The sequence below is a fragment of the Leptopilina heterotoma genome, unplaced genomic scaffold (genome assembly GCF_015476425.1).
Source record: "Leptopilina heterotoma isolate Lh14 unplaced genomic scaffold, ASM1547642v1 Lhet_60, whole genome shotgun sequence".
In the NCBI taxonomy this organism is placed as follows: domain Eukaryota; kingdom Metazoa; phylum Arthropoda; class Insecta; order Hymenoptera; family Figitidae; genus Leptopilina; species Leptopilina heterotoma.
The window spans coordinates 3,136,772-3,151,124 of NW_025111138.1; the positions used below are offsets into that span (position 1 = coordinate 3,136,772).

General features: G+C 26.7%; 3 protein-coding genes, 1 long non-coding RNA gene and 1 other non-coding gene across 8 annotated transcripts in view; 1 reads left to right on the forward strand and 4 right to left on the reverse strand.

Annotated features, from left to right (window-relative positions):
* Nucleotides 1–1,590: 1,590 nt before the first annotated feature.
* LOC122509468 (threonine--tRNA ligase 1, cytoplasmic) lies at nt 1,591–6,918 on the reverse strand. Of its 3 annotated transcripts, none has more exons than XM_043623583.1 (5): nt 6,560–6,918; nt 6,172–6,252; nt 4,248–5,803; nt 2,176–2,465; nt 1,591–1,971 (listed from the first exon to the last, which is right to left on the reverse strand). In XM_043623583.1, the coding sequence occupies exons 1-5, from the start codon at nt 6,626–6,628 to the stop codon at nt 1,817–1,819; spliced, it is 2,151 nt and encodes a 716-aa protein (XP_043479518.1). In that variant the 5' UTR covers nt 6,629–6,918; the 3' UTR covers nt 1,591–1,816. The 3 variants fall into 3 exon arrangements, with proteins under 3 accessions (XP_043479518.1, XP_043479519.1, XP_043479520.1); XM_043623584.1 differs by having other exon boundaries at nt 6,687–6,914; XM_043623585.1 differs by lacking the exon at nt 6,560–6,918 and adding an exon at nt 6,485–6,507.
* Nucleotides 6,919–7,049: 131 nt separating this feature from the next.
* On the reverse strand, nt 7,050–7,122 carry Trnar-acg. Its single transcript has one exon. It is a non-coding gene; the product is annotated as a tRNA-Arg (tRNA).
* A 175-nt stretch (nt 7,123–7,297) lies between these two features.
* On the reverse strand, nt 7,298–8,132 carry LOC122509471 (UPF0488 protein CG14286). The gene is made up of 2 exons (XM_043623589.1): nt 7,980–8,132; nt 7,298–7,847 (listed from the first exon to the last, which is right to left on the reverse strand). The coding sequence occupies exons 1-2, from the start codon at nt 7,998–8,000 to the stop codon at nt 7,326–7,328; spliced, it is 543 nt and encodes a 180-aa protein (XP_043479524.1). The 5' UTR covers nt 8,001–8,132; the 3' UTR covers nt 7,298–7,325.
* A 645-nt stretch (nt 8,133–8,777) lies between these two features.
* LOC122509472 overlaps nt 8,778–14,353 on the forward strand; it is a 104,750-nt gene continuing 99,174 nt past the window's right edge. Inside the window, exons 1-2 of the long non-coding RNA XR_006302359.1 lie at nt 8,778–9,032; nt 11,089–11,389. This is a non-coding gene — a long non-coding RNA (uncharacterized LOC122509472). The remainder of the gene's footprint in view (nt 9,033–11,088; nt 11,390–14,353) is intronic.
* Nucleotides 9,268–14,353, reverse strand: part of LOC122509470 (insulin gene enhancer protein ISL-1) — a 40,616-nt gene continuing 35,530 nt past the window's right edge. The window contains exons 5-6 of one of the 2 annotated variants that reach the window (XM_043623586.1): nt 14,087–14,302; nt 9,268–10,970 (exon numbers count right to left, since the gene is read on the reverse strand). In XM_043623586.1, the coding sequence (XP_043479521.1) occupies nt 10,743–10,970; nt 14,087–14,302 (444 nt within the window). In that variant the 3' untranslated portion in view covers nt 9,268–10,742. The remainder of the gene's footprint in view (nt 10,971–14,086; nt 14,303–14,353) is intronic. The other variant, XM_043623587.1, reaches the window with a different exon arrangement.

The following is a 14,353-nucleotide window of genomic DNA, read 5'->3' on the forward strand; positions in this document are numbered from 1 at the left end:
AATAATAAATAATAATGAATATTTGTCTTTGTGGTCCAAGGCGAAATGAAAATAATTTTCGTAGAATAGGGATTTCCATTGTACATATTTTTGTTATCAAAGAATTTTAAAAAATGAATAATATTAATTTTTTTCTTCATAAGAAAAATTTCTCGATGTTTGTAAATTATTTATTTATATTCGTAAATTGTGTGTAAAACATTTTTTTAACGACAACAATTATTTTATTTATTACAAGAAGATATTTGTTAAAAGAATTATTTCGAGACTCGAATAAGAAATTATTGTTTTTTTTTTTTTTGATAGATTTTTTTAGAAAGTATAAAATGTAAATAGAAATTAGAAAAATATTTCTATTGACTATGTAAATAAGTAGAATAAGCATTGCTTTATTAAACGTGCAATTTAGTGTCTCAATTTTAATTAGAGTGCAATGGTTTCCTCAAATTAAGGAAACGAATTCTATTCTCGAGAGTAAAGAAATTTGTTTCCTTTTTGTTTGAGGTAATTCCCTATTTTATAGATTAAAACACAACGATCTCAATGAAAAAAACTTTGTGTAGACAACCTGGACCCATTGTACTTAAAATAACAAATTAGGAGCCTTATGAAAAGTAAAAATAGAAAATGTAGCAACAAAGATTCGGGCTCTTTACCTAATTGCAATCTGATGTTATTAATAATGAACCCAAAGAAAAAATTTAATAGACATTTTCTTTAAATTTATAATCTATTTAAATACAATTTTAGAATTCTATTTGAATACAATTTTAGAATCCAATTTTAGAACACACAATTTATTATATTTAGATTTTGCACAAATGTTGAATAATTTCCAAAAGTCTATTAAAATTTTTCTTTGGATAAGAAAAGATTAATCGAGACTAAGATAAAAAATTAGACAAAAAAAAAAACGAAAATCTAAAAACAATTTTCATCCTTTTTTGTCACGACTGAATTATTTTTTAGAAATGTTTTAAGTATTGCGCCGTTTCAAAATACTGTGAGGTAAAATATTTTATTATTTAAGTCTTTGTAAAACTTTTGTATCCTAAACATTTTTGTGGAAGAAAAAGAAAAAGAATCTTTAATGATTGAGTCTGATAGGCAATCAAATTTTTTGATATAATTAACATAAAAAAATGCTCTAGAGATGAAACTCTAATTCATTTTTGGATATTTTTCTTTTTTTTTGTTTAAAGAATTTTTTTTTCGTTTGTACATAGAAACAGAAAACTAAGAAAATATCAATATATCAAATATTGCTGGTCAGAAATATTGTGAGGTAATGAATAAAAAAAATAAAAAAGTATTAATGTATCAATACATAGAAGTTTGTAAAAGTTTTTCCACTCAATGATGTTATAGTGGAGCTCATAAACACATGACTCATTTATAACAATTAACAATAAGCTTTTCTCATGATTTTTTGTATATTCCATCTTCATACAGTTTAATGAAAACAAAAAAAATGTAATCAGAGTGCTGTAAAAATTATAAAGATATTGCAAATCACGATAATAATGAATAATATTTTTATTCCACCTTTTGATAAAAAACAAAGCGGTAGAAAAAATTAAAAGAATTTTATTTACTTTTAGCCCAAAATTAATTTATTTACTTGCAATGAACGTATATAAAAAGTGCTTGTAAAATCGCAACAAATTCAAGACGAATTTTTTTCCTTCAAGTAGTTTTAAGTTTCATGCTTTGCAAAATAGTGAAAATTTACATTTAACTATGTCTATATGTTGGAATTATAAATTATTGTTACAAATATTTTTAAATGCGACTTACGATTAAATTACAAAACAATCTAACTGTTGAAAGTATTTTCACAATTTTTATCTTTCGTCTCCTTGAAAGTGCTGAATTTGTTTATTAAATCCACAATTGATATTTCTCCGTGAACGATATTGTCCCTCGTTCTTACATTGACAGTGCCGGCACTCTTTTCTTTCTCTCCGACAACTGAAAAAGTGTAATTAGAATTAATTACAATAAACTACAATTAGTTATAATTAATTACAAAAATTACAATTAGTTACAATTTCTACAATTAGTTACACCTAACTATAAAAATTGCAATTATTAAATTATAATTTTTCTTTCTTGAATAGAATATTCTGTAAATATTAAATATTTTAATCAGTGCAATAGGTGCGCAATATTTACCTAAGATGAAATTGAACTGAGCCAATTGAGCGTTTCGAACTTTTTTGTTCATCGTGTCACTGTCGTCAATATCGACTTCAGCCATGAATCCGGCTTCGGCAAGTTTTTCCTTTACTGTGTTTGCGTAGTCATTAAACATTGGACCGACTGGAATTACCATTACTTGACGCGGTGACAACCAGAATGGCCATTTTCCAGCATAAGATTCGGTGAGAATCGCAATCATTCGTTCCACGGAGCCTAAAATTGCTCTGTGAATAATGACCGGTCTCTTTTTCTCACTAGTTTCACTGAAACAATAATAATATTCAACTTGTTAAGAATTTTTTAAAATTATTTAATTCTATTTCTTAGAGAATTTTAATAGAATTTCTCTAAAGGATTCAATTATTTTTAAAAACTATATTCAAAGTTTGTAAATAAAATAGAGAAATTTTAGAAAAATCGTAATAAAAATAATTGAATTCGTGGGCAGAAAAAAAATATTAACATAAATTTAATTATTTTCAGTTTAAGTTTTATAAAGTTTCTCAAATAAATTCAAATTATATTCTCAAATAATTATTAATTACAATTATTACCAGTCACGATTAATTTAAAAGTTGAATAAAATTCTTTGATTAATTCAAATATTTCCAAACTCTACTATTTTCAAAAAATTCAAATAAACTCTTCAAAAGAATTTTATTATTATTTATGGAGACTAATGAAATTGTTCAAAAGAATTCGATTTTTTATCAATAATTCTAATAAAAGTTAATAATAAAATTATTAATTATAATTATATTAACAAAACAGATTATATTTAAAAAAAATTAATGGAATGTATCGAATGAATTCAATTATTTTGAAAAATTGTAATAAAATCCTGAAAAGAATTTAATCATTTCTTAAAAATTTTGATAAAATTCAAATTAATAAAATTTTGAATTACAATTATTAACAAAACACGATTATTTTAAAAACTTTAAAGAAATGCTTCGTAAAATTCAATTACTTTCAAAATTTTTAATTAAAACTTAAAAAAAAACATTATTTTTAAAAAGTTCAAAATTTTTTTTTTAATAAATTAAATTATTTCCATAAATTGTAATTAAATTCATCGCAAGAATTTCAATTCTTCTCAAGTATTCAATTATTTCTATAAATAATAAAATTCGTCGGAGAAAGTCAATTATTTTGAATACAATTTGAATAAAATTTCTTGATAGAATTCAATTATTTTTAAATGTTTTAATAAAATTCGTCCCAAGAATTGAATTATTTAAAAAAATTTTACTAAAATTCGTCCTATGAATTGAATTATATTTAAAAATTTTAATAAAATTCTTCGTAAAAATCCAATTATTTTGATAAATAATCAAATTCTCCACAATAATTCTTTTATTTTAAAAAATAATGAAATTCCTCGAAAAATTTTAATTTCTTTTAAAAGTTTTAATAAAATTTAGATTCTTTCGAGGAATTTTGTTAAAATTGTACTAATTTCAATAAAATTGATCGAAAGAATTCAATTTTTTGAATTTTAATAAAATTTCTCAAAAAAAATTACTTTAAAAAATTTTATTAAAACTCTTCGTAAGAATTCAATTATTTTCGTAATTAATAAAGCACTTTGGATTAATTCAATTATTTTCAATACAATTTGAATAAAATTTCTTAATAGATTTCAATTAATCAATTATTCAATTATTCAATAAAATTTTACAAAAGAATTATTTTCAGCACAATTTGAATAACATTTCTTAATAGATTTCAATTAATTAATTATTCAATAAAATTCTACGAAAGAATTATTTACAAAAATTTGAATAAAATTCTTCGATAAATTCAATTATTTTGATTTAATATCTAATAAAATTCTCCACAAGAATTTAATTTTTTTTTATAAATGATGAAATTCCTCGAAAGAATGCAATTATTTTAAAAAATTGTAATATAATTCTTGACAAAAATTCAATTAATTTCATTACAATTTAAATTAAATTCAGTTGAAAGTTAAAAACTTCTAGATCACGAGAATTTTATTTTTGAAATTTTCACTGCACGGTTAAAATATATTTTCTACAAACCTGATGTACGATAAATTGAATCTAATTGGCATTTGGAAATCTAATTGAATAGTAGCACATTGATGTGCTCTTTTCAACGCATCCATGATCGTGATATCAATTTTCGGTCCATAGAAAGCACCATCTTGAGGATTTTCCTTCCACGGCTCGCCAAATTTATCCAAACTGTCAGACAATGCTTTCTCAGCTTGATTCCAAACTTCCAATTCACCTAAATATTTCTCCGGTCTAGTTGACAAGACAAGATTAAAAGTAAATCCAAAAACGGAATAAACATGTTTCAAAAAGTCCAGTGCACCCAATACTTCTTCTTTGATTTGATCAACAGTACAGAAAATGTGAGCATCGTCCTGTTGAAATCTTCTCACTCTCGTCAACCCGGTGAGTGCTCCCGACAATTCATTACGATGAAGTACTCCAAAATCTGCCATTCTCAATGGAAGTTCCCTCCACGATCTATTGCGTACGTCAAAAATCATGCAATGTCCGGGACAATTCATTGGCTTCAGAGCAAATGTTTCCTTCTCAACGTCAAATGAGAACATATTCTCCGCATAATGTTCCCAGTGTCCTGATGTTTGCCAGAGTTTTGTATTATAGACATTTGGCGTCACTACTTCCTGGAATCCACGTTTTTTATATTCCGAGCGTATGAATTCAACTAGAGTGTTATAAATATGCGCACCTCGCGGTTGAAAGAAACATGAACCAGGAGATAATTCATGGAAGAAGAATAATTCTTGTTCCTTTCCAATTTTTCTATGATCACGTTTTGCAGCTTCCTCCTGGAATTTTTCCCATTCTTTCAATTGTTTATTGTCTGGAAAACTGATACCGTAGACACGCTGTAGACTTTCGGCATTGGCATTGCCCTCCCAGTAGGACGAGGAGCTTTTCGTGATTTTTGCTGCTTTGATTTTTCCCGTGTGCCTCACGTGGGGACCTCGACATAAATCTATCAAAGATCCACATCTATAGACAGTTGTTGTGGGCGTTTTCACTTTCTCGTTGAGAATTCGTACTTTAAATTCATTGTATTTAAACATTTCGAGAAGATCTTCTTTTTTCATTTCCAGCCTCTCGAAGGGCTGCTTTTCCTTGGTTATGTTTTTACAAAGACTATCGACGTAGGGAAAGTCGAGATTTGAAATTCCCTTTTCGCCAAGGAACATATCGTAATAGAAACCACTCTCTATTGGTGGACCATAGCAGAGGCAACCTCCATAAATACGTTCCATCGCCTCGCCAAGAATGTGAGCACTAGAGTGCCAAAATACTTGCTGCGCCTCAGAATCATCGAATTTCAAAAGTTGCAGTTTACAGTCAAATTCCAGGGGTCTATCCAAATCCCAAAGTTCGTTGTTGACTTTGGATATTACGGCGTTGTCCGCTAAACCCTGGCTAATACCTTTTGCAATTTCATAAGGAGTTGTACGCCAAGATTGACCTGTCACTTCCTTTCCATCTGGAAGGAGAATTTTTATTTCCTCAGGAATTTTAGCAGCCAATTCCGTTTCATATTCAGCTTTCAGTTTATCGTAAAGATTAATTCGATCCTGGAACAAAAGTTTCGTAAGTCAATTTTAAATATTTATTCTCATTAACAAGTTTGCCATGACAAATTTAATTTTGCTTTTCCCCAACTTTTTCCTGATTTTCAGACAAAATTTTGATTTTTTCCCTGACTCCAAAGAGTATTCCGATTCCGATTGAATTTCTGATGAAATTCATTCAAAATAGAAATTGAAACATTAAATCCTAACCTCAAAAAAAAAAAAAAAACCAAAATATTTTGTTAAATTTTTAACAATTTTTATTCTCGAATATCTTCAAAGATAATTTATTCAAATAATTCAAAAGAATATATTTTCCCCTTTTGTTAATTATTTCTGTTAATAATAATTTTTCTATACAAAAACATTACCTGAATATAAGCAGGAGGTGGATTTAGCTCCGAAATGGTGCTTTTCTCTGTTGCATTTCCCTTCGGTGGCTTCATTTTCTTCTAAACAGAAAACAAACAAATTTTTAAAAACTGAAAATAATACCAAAATTATACTTATATTATTTACAAAATTATACTTTAATAACAATAGTTTAAAGATTCATAATAATATGTCACGTTTGGAGCACACTCGAGACAGGAGAAGGTTACGTCAGATTATTGATCACGCACAATGCCTACGGTTAAAACAATTAATATCCCAAAAAAATTAACAATGAAAATTATTGGTTACCGATAAATAGTTGATTAAACAATATTGACAATACAATATGAAAAAAGAGCAATGCTTAATAGAATTCTAACCAACCGCAGCATGTGTCCATTTATAGCGGCACTGAACAACGCTCAATACTCGGATTCGTAAATTTGTCAACATATTATTGTCTTAATTTTACAATTTAACAAAAAATCATGATGAATTTGGATTTTCATGCCTTTTCATCTTTTAATGTCACGTTCTGCACTCCAGTTGCCACGTCTTCAACCATTCTTGAAAGAAATTAGAAATACAACTGACGCGGTTTGATTTATAAAAAAAAACTTTCTATCTCACACGTTGCTTTAGTGAAATTTAGGTTAGAAATCGAAATGACTGATGTGGATTCAGGAATGTAGAGTCGACACTGTCGACACATGTCAAGATTGTTTTCAGAAGGTATTAATACCTATAAAAACCTATTTCACTATTAATTAATTAAAATATTAACGTTTTTTTTCCTGAAAGGAGTAATAGGTATTTTTTCGTAACGTTTAGAAAAAAAAATACAAAAATATCTTTCTTACAGGAAAAAAAAGATCGATCCTGCCAGGATTCGAACCTGGAATCTTCTGATCCGTAGTCAGACGCGTTATCCGTTGCGCCACAGGACCTTGTGTCACGACTCACTGTAAAAGATGCTCACAAACTTCCCCTTGCAGGTATTTAAATTAATTAACATATTTTAACGATCAGTACTTTAACTCATTATGTATTCTATTATTAATAGTAATTAAGTAAAGAATCAAAATTATCATTAATCGCACTCAGAAATACTATTCATGTTCGTTTTTTTTTTATATAAAAATCTTTATTATTAATCTTCTGGTTGAACAAAATTGAATTTAAACGGTTCATTCGATACATCGGAATTAAATAAACTACTTGGTGAATTGGTTGGTTTTTTCTCCAATTCAACTACTTCTATTTTAGAATCCAAACAAGGCTTTAAATGTGATTTTTTTAAAAATGTCGAACTTTTATTTGTTGACGCTGGAGACGTGAATTTTATCGTTGAATTTGATTTTTTGTACTTTTTCTCATCTTCTGACATTTTTGCTCTATAATCACCAAATGTATTTCGCATAATTTGACGTTTTTTTATCAATGAGGCTGAATTACTTTTTAGAGTATTGAGATTTTTGCTGGCAATATATAATTGTTTGTCAGACATTTTTCCATCAATTAGCAGTGTTTGTAATTGTTGAATACACCAAAGTAGCTCTACTTCAAATCTATCCTCAGCCTCAATTGTAAGTCCACTTCTTGTTGATTCTGAGGATATTGTACTTAGAGTACTGCTTAGAGCTTTTGCATTTTGCTCTACTTTTGCAGGTGACTATAATTTAAAAAAAGAAAGTTAAATAATATCGAAAGTTATTGTCAATTTCGCAATGACATATACTATCTTAACCTACAAATTTTTATACATGTAAATTTAATTATTTTATAGTAAATTTATTATTTTTACCTTTTTTGGTTTTGGAGGCATTTTATTTCTTTAAATTGTTCAACTTAATAAAAATATATATTATTGATAACAATTAAATATTTGAAACATTGTTTTGTTTGTCAAATTTAATATTCACACATGCACGTTTGTTGTCAAGCAAGGTTGGGTAGGTGTGAAATAGTTAAAGAGCTTGCGTAAGGAACGTATCTTTTTGTATCTCACTTGAAACTTTAAGCCTTAAATGTACGTTCATATCCCAACTACAGACGAAAAAAAAAGTATTTTTTTATTTTAGATGAGTTAAAATTACATCCTTACATTATTTATTTATTTGCAAATTAAAAATGCGAAATGATTTAACAAGGTAAATTTCTAGAATAAAATCTGTAAAATTTAATTGAGTATATTGCGTTAAGGCGCTTGCACACTTCCAAAATTTTGGGCGAGCAGCGAATTTTCATGGCCTTGAAACTCATATTACTAAATATGATTGGCTCTACAAAAAGCTGCGTGAAAATGTACTTTGTCAGAGCCAATCATATTTAGTAATGTGCATTTCAAGGCCGTGAAAATTCGCTGCTCGCCTAAAAATTTGGAAGTGTGCAAGCGCCTTTAGGTATAAAAGCACCTTTATGTTTTTGAGTCAAATTGTGGACAAAAATCATATTTCAGTTGTGAATAGATCCTAAAATAAAGGGAAGTGTGAAGTGTGAACGAAACAGATAAGTCACATTTCAGAGGTTGGACTGTTGTGCGCAGGTCACACTGTGAATTCGGCTTAAGTATTTCCATTTCCGTTTTTGGGGTTTCCTGTCTTTCACAGTCTTTCATATTCTTTCATAAAAGTAGTGCAAAATATTTAGATTTTTCTAAATCTTCTAATCGAATTAATTGTTTTCTCCCCGTAAATGTGTAATTATATTAAATATTATCCGGTTTTCGACGAGAATTTCTTTTCGATAATTACCGTCTTTAATTTCAACCGTTACAGCGATTACACAGCAAAGATGGAGGAGACGCGCTTGGTCGCATTGCAGTGCAAAGGAGGGAAAAGCGGAAAAATATATCAAAGTAAGTTGAAAAAACAATAATATTCCAAACAATCGTGGAAACAATTCAAGTGCCGAGTATTTTTTTAAGGTTAGAAAGATTAATCGACAAACTTTTCCCCTTTTTATGCGAAAGAATCTCGCGTTTGAAATTTCGTCATTTATAGGTTATGTATGTTTAAAAAATGGGAAAATGATATAGAAAATGTAGAAAATAAATTAAAAGCACAATATTTTACAATATTCATCTTGAATTTTTATTATCATACGCTATGGCTGTATAGAAATATTATACAAATTCGAAGATATTCAAGAAAATTTGGGAACGTAAAAGTGGTACGTAAAAGTTAAAAAATTTTCAGTAACATACACAGCAGAGCGACGTGCTTTAAAAAAAAGAAAGTTCTTTAAATTTGTTTAAATTAATCGGTGTTTTTTTTGCTCCAATTTGTTTTTATTTCACGATAAAACAAGAAAAAAGTTTTTTAATGTTGACAATTTAAAAATTAGAATGTGATTATAAAACTCTCTTTAAATATACATATACGGGTATACAGTACTAAAAATATGAATCACGGAAACACACATAAAATGTTCAGATAATAGTATTTTCAGAGCAACTTCTGTAAACAATAACATTATTTCGTATCACTATGAAACTTTAATTATGTCTGAAACTCTGTTATAAAAGCATAACCTAAAAATGTTTACATTTTACAATCGCAGAATTTGAAATATTTTTCTCTAAAAGTAATTCAGAAGTAGAAAAATTATTTAATGGTAAATTATTAGTTATTTGTACGTATAGAAATAAGTATTGATTTCTCTGATCGGTATGAAAAAAAAAAATTGTCAACATTTTTAGAGATACGAATATCCAAGGTGTGTATAATTATTTACAAAGAAGTGCATTAATTACTGAAAATCGCGCATGCTTTGGTATTGTTTGAATGTGTATAAAGACACATAACTTATATGCAAATTTTATTATGCAGACATACGTGTGACGCGTTACAACTTATAAACGATTCAACTTACGACAGTGTGAATACTAAAATACTTACAATTTATCAATTACAATGTCAGTGAAATTTTACGTCGTTTACTTGTTTTATATTATAACAATAATTTCTTGGGCCTGAGTATGTTATAAATTAATTATATGATCTGTTGATTTTTCAGTATCGCATTTAGATGTAATGTTGACATTTATTTATCTCTAAAAACAATTTTTTATAATACACAATTTTTTTTTTGTCTGACACTTCGAATTTTTTTTGTTAATATTTTGGTCTATCTAAATGCGGTACTGATAGATTTTCTTATCTCTAAAATGTACATTTCTTTTCACTTTATGTACACTTGATACAAGAAGTCTTTTAACGTCCTTTATATATACGAAAATGTACAAAAGCTAAAAATTTGAGTTAATTATTTTTTTACGATCCCAATTTATCATATTATTATCATCATTTTTTTTTATTGATAATGTTGTTATCTTTCTTGATAAATGTATATTTGTTTTTAAAACTTAAAATTTATAATTAAAAAATCAACGAAGAATAAATAAAGCGTGTAATGATTTTTTGTTGTTTATTACGATTTTAAAAACAATATTTAAGCTCTTGTTTCAATTTGTCGACTGTGGACTGATCATCATTGAATGAGGAAAGCAGTCGGTGTCGCGCCTTGTCATATTATTGTATGTACAACGGAGATTGAGGGGACGGCACTATGGACTTCCTGTATCATGGTGTAGGGAATCACTGTCACTTTCTAGATAAGTTACATAACTGTCTGTACTATCGGGATGCTGGCCCATGTCCAGAGCTCCTGGATGATGAGGTCCAGGAGGTGGTAGTGGTCCACCGCCGCCTAAACCTTCATTCATAGGTCCGCCAATCATTCCAGGTGGTGGTAAATGAGGTGGTGGTCCTCCAGGCATATCATATCCATGCATCTGAAAATAAATTTAATTAGTTATCATTTTTTGATTTTATTTAAAAGTTTCTTTTTTTATATTTAGCGTGTTTTTTTTTATTTTAATTTTTAATACAGAAAATTATTTTTTGTTGCAGATAAGAAATGTAGAATATTGTATAGAAAATGAAAATCGTGGAGAAATTAGATTTTGTGGAGCTATTCTTCGAGAAATGGAAAAATATATGAAGAAATAAAAAGAAATTACTATTCGATTATACTATAATCATGGAGAAATTCTTCGAAAATTGATGGCAATTCATATGACAATTTACATTTGGAAATTTTTCTTCTTACAACGAGTGCAGTCTAAACCAAAGTTTTAGAATGGAATCAATTTGGAGAATTGCAGTGATGATTTGGTATGTCAATATTCATTGGAAAATTTTACTCTTTTTGGTAAGTCAATATCTTTTTTTTTTAATATTACCCTTATGGGGTGCGTAGATTTTAAGAAATCCTGATATCAGGATAAATCGTAAAAATAATAATAGAGACAATAGGTTGAATAAAAATAAAATTGAAGAATATCCGACAAAATAAATCAATTTTTAACAAGTAAATCAATTTTTACTATTAAATAAAAAACAATTTACTATTAAAAAAATGTGACGCTCTCTATAGAGAAAGGAACCCCAAAAGCAATAACTAATTTTTTTTAATTATCTAAATTCGAAATCAGGAATTATTGAATATTTTATGAATATGAGATTTTACACAGGTCAGGAAAATCAGAAAAATGTCAGAAAAAATAAAATTGGTCATTGGAAAATCAAGGAAATGTCAATGAATTCTATCAAAAGTATTGCTGGAAAAATACCAAAAAAGAATAAATAGAAAATTCTTCTCTTTGTCTCTAAAAAACCTTTTTGTAATACTTTAAAACTTTAAACACTCCTTGAATTTCTTTTTCCACTTTCAAAATATTAAAAACATTAAATATTTATTTAAAAAATTATTTAATTTTCAAATAATTTTATTCCACATTATGAAAAAATTTTCTTTCTGAAAAATATTAATTCAATTTTGTAAATACTTAAATTTGAAAGAACTGATGTTAAAAAATTATCAAATTAATAGAAATTTTGTGTGAAATCGAAATGAAGATAAATTAAATTTATTAAAAAAAATTTTATTACAGAAAAAAAATCAAATCTTCAAAGAATTTTAATTTAATAATTGATAAATCGTTGAACTTTACAAAGAATATTAAAAAGTCCAAATTGCATCTAATATAATTTAATTTTGAAAGAATTACAATTAAAATTTTTATTAGTTTATAAAAAGATTAAAATTTCAATTTAAAAAAAAATTTTTGAAACAATTGAAATTTCATAAAGTTCTTTGAAAAATAATTGAAATGGCCTTAAATTCCATTAGAGATAATTGAAATATGAGATAATTGAAATTTCCTAGTTTTTTTTAAAAATAATTGAAATTGTTTTTAAAATAATTGAAATTTTTTTTATTAAAAATAATTAAAATTATTTGAAATAATTGAAATTGCTTAAGGTTCTTTAAAAACAGTTGAAATTTCATAAAGTTCTTTAAAAAATAATTGAAATTGCCTTAAATTCCATTAGGGATAATTGAAATAGGGTAAATGCACTAGTAGTCGGACACTTAAGGATACAATCTTAAATTATGTTTTATTTCTTGAAATAGCAAATATTTACTGTGTTTATAAGCACATTATTAATTAAAGGAGTTCTTCAGGGTTAAAAATCATATAAATTTGTTACAAATACTTGAGTATTTAATAAAATACAAACATTTTAATAAAAAATTACGACTGCTTTAGTAGTCGGACACTTTTTCCCCTTGTTTCTATAGTCGGACATCTGTCAGATATTTTGAATTTATAAAAAGAAAAAGATAATTTTTTAATTGCTATCTGCTGGAAAATGGAATTAAAGCATATTAGAAGTTATTAATATAATATTTAAACCCTATAAGTTTTAATATTTATGATTAATTGTCAACAAAACTTTGTGCCACTCATCGCGCTACTTGAAAATGGTTGTATCTATAGTCGGACGCCATGATTTTTAAAACATTAAATAAAATATTTCTTGTTTAATTATTTTCGAAAATAACACTATTTTAATAAAATATAAACTTCACACATTCGTCTAGTATACTTTTTAAAGTAATTATCACAATGCATTATTATTTATTTGACAAAAAACACGAAAGTGTCCGACTACTAGTACTGTCCGACTATACCCGCACTTACCCTATGAGATAATTGAAATTTCTTTGTTTTTTGAAAAATAATTGAAATTGTTTTTGAAATAATTGAAATTTTTTAAAGTTCTTTGAAAAATAATTAAAATTGACTATAAAATTATATTAAAAATAATTGAAATTCCTTAGGGTTCTTTGAAAAAAATTGAAATTGCATAAAAAATCTATTAAAAATAATTAAAATTTCTTAAAGTTCTTTGAAAAATAATGGGAATTATCTAAAATTCTATTAAAAATAATTAAAATTATTTGAAATAATTGAAATTTCTTGAAGTTCTTTGAAAAATAATTCAAATTACCTCAAATTTTATTAAAAGTAATTGAAATTGTATGAAATAACTGAAATGAAAGTTTTTGAAAAATAATTAAAATTGTTTTTGTAATAATTGAAATTTTTTGAAGTTCTTTGAAAAATAATTGAAATGGATTAAAATTCTAGTAAAAATAATTGAAATTGCTTAAAGTTTTTTGAAAAAAATTGAAATAATCTAAAATTCTATTAAAATAAATATTTGAGTTACTGAATTCATGTTAATTTTTTTTTGAAAGGATATATGGAAAAAAGTTTAAACCGGGGGAAAAGCGAAATTAAATCCTTGTGACGAATCTCATAATGAAAAAATGAACATAAGTAATAATTTGTATTGTACCTATTATACAAACATAGTATGAATCTTTATATATTTTCTCTAAAAATTACAACCGTAAACTAAAACTTTTTGTTGCTAATAAATCTCTCTCTTTTCTTAGAGCGCGTCACAAATTTGTGATAAAAAAAAATTAGTTAAAAATTAAATATAAATAATATAATGAGAATATAAATGGGGAAAAAATTAGTAATTATCGTACTTGTTGAACTAAATGATGAAACGATGGTGAGTTGGTCTCCAAGTCCGCATGTTGAGTAACATATTCGTGAAGTTGTTTCCATGGTGCTGGATACGCCTGCACTTCTAAGGGTGTCATTCCTATGGGACTTTCATGTCGTACAGGACTACTGGCCACCATTGGAATCCCATGCATTCCACCAAAACCCAGTTTTCGCCCGTCCTGCAACGGAAAATACTTCGTAAAATTAAATTCAATCACTTTGAAATTATTGAAAATTGATCTCTT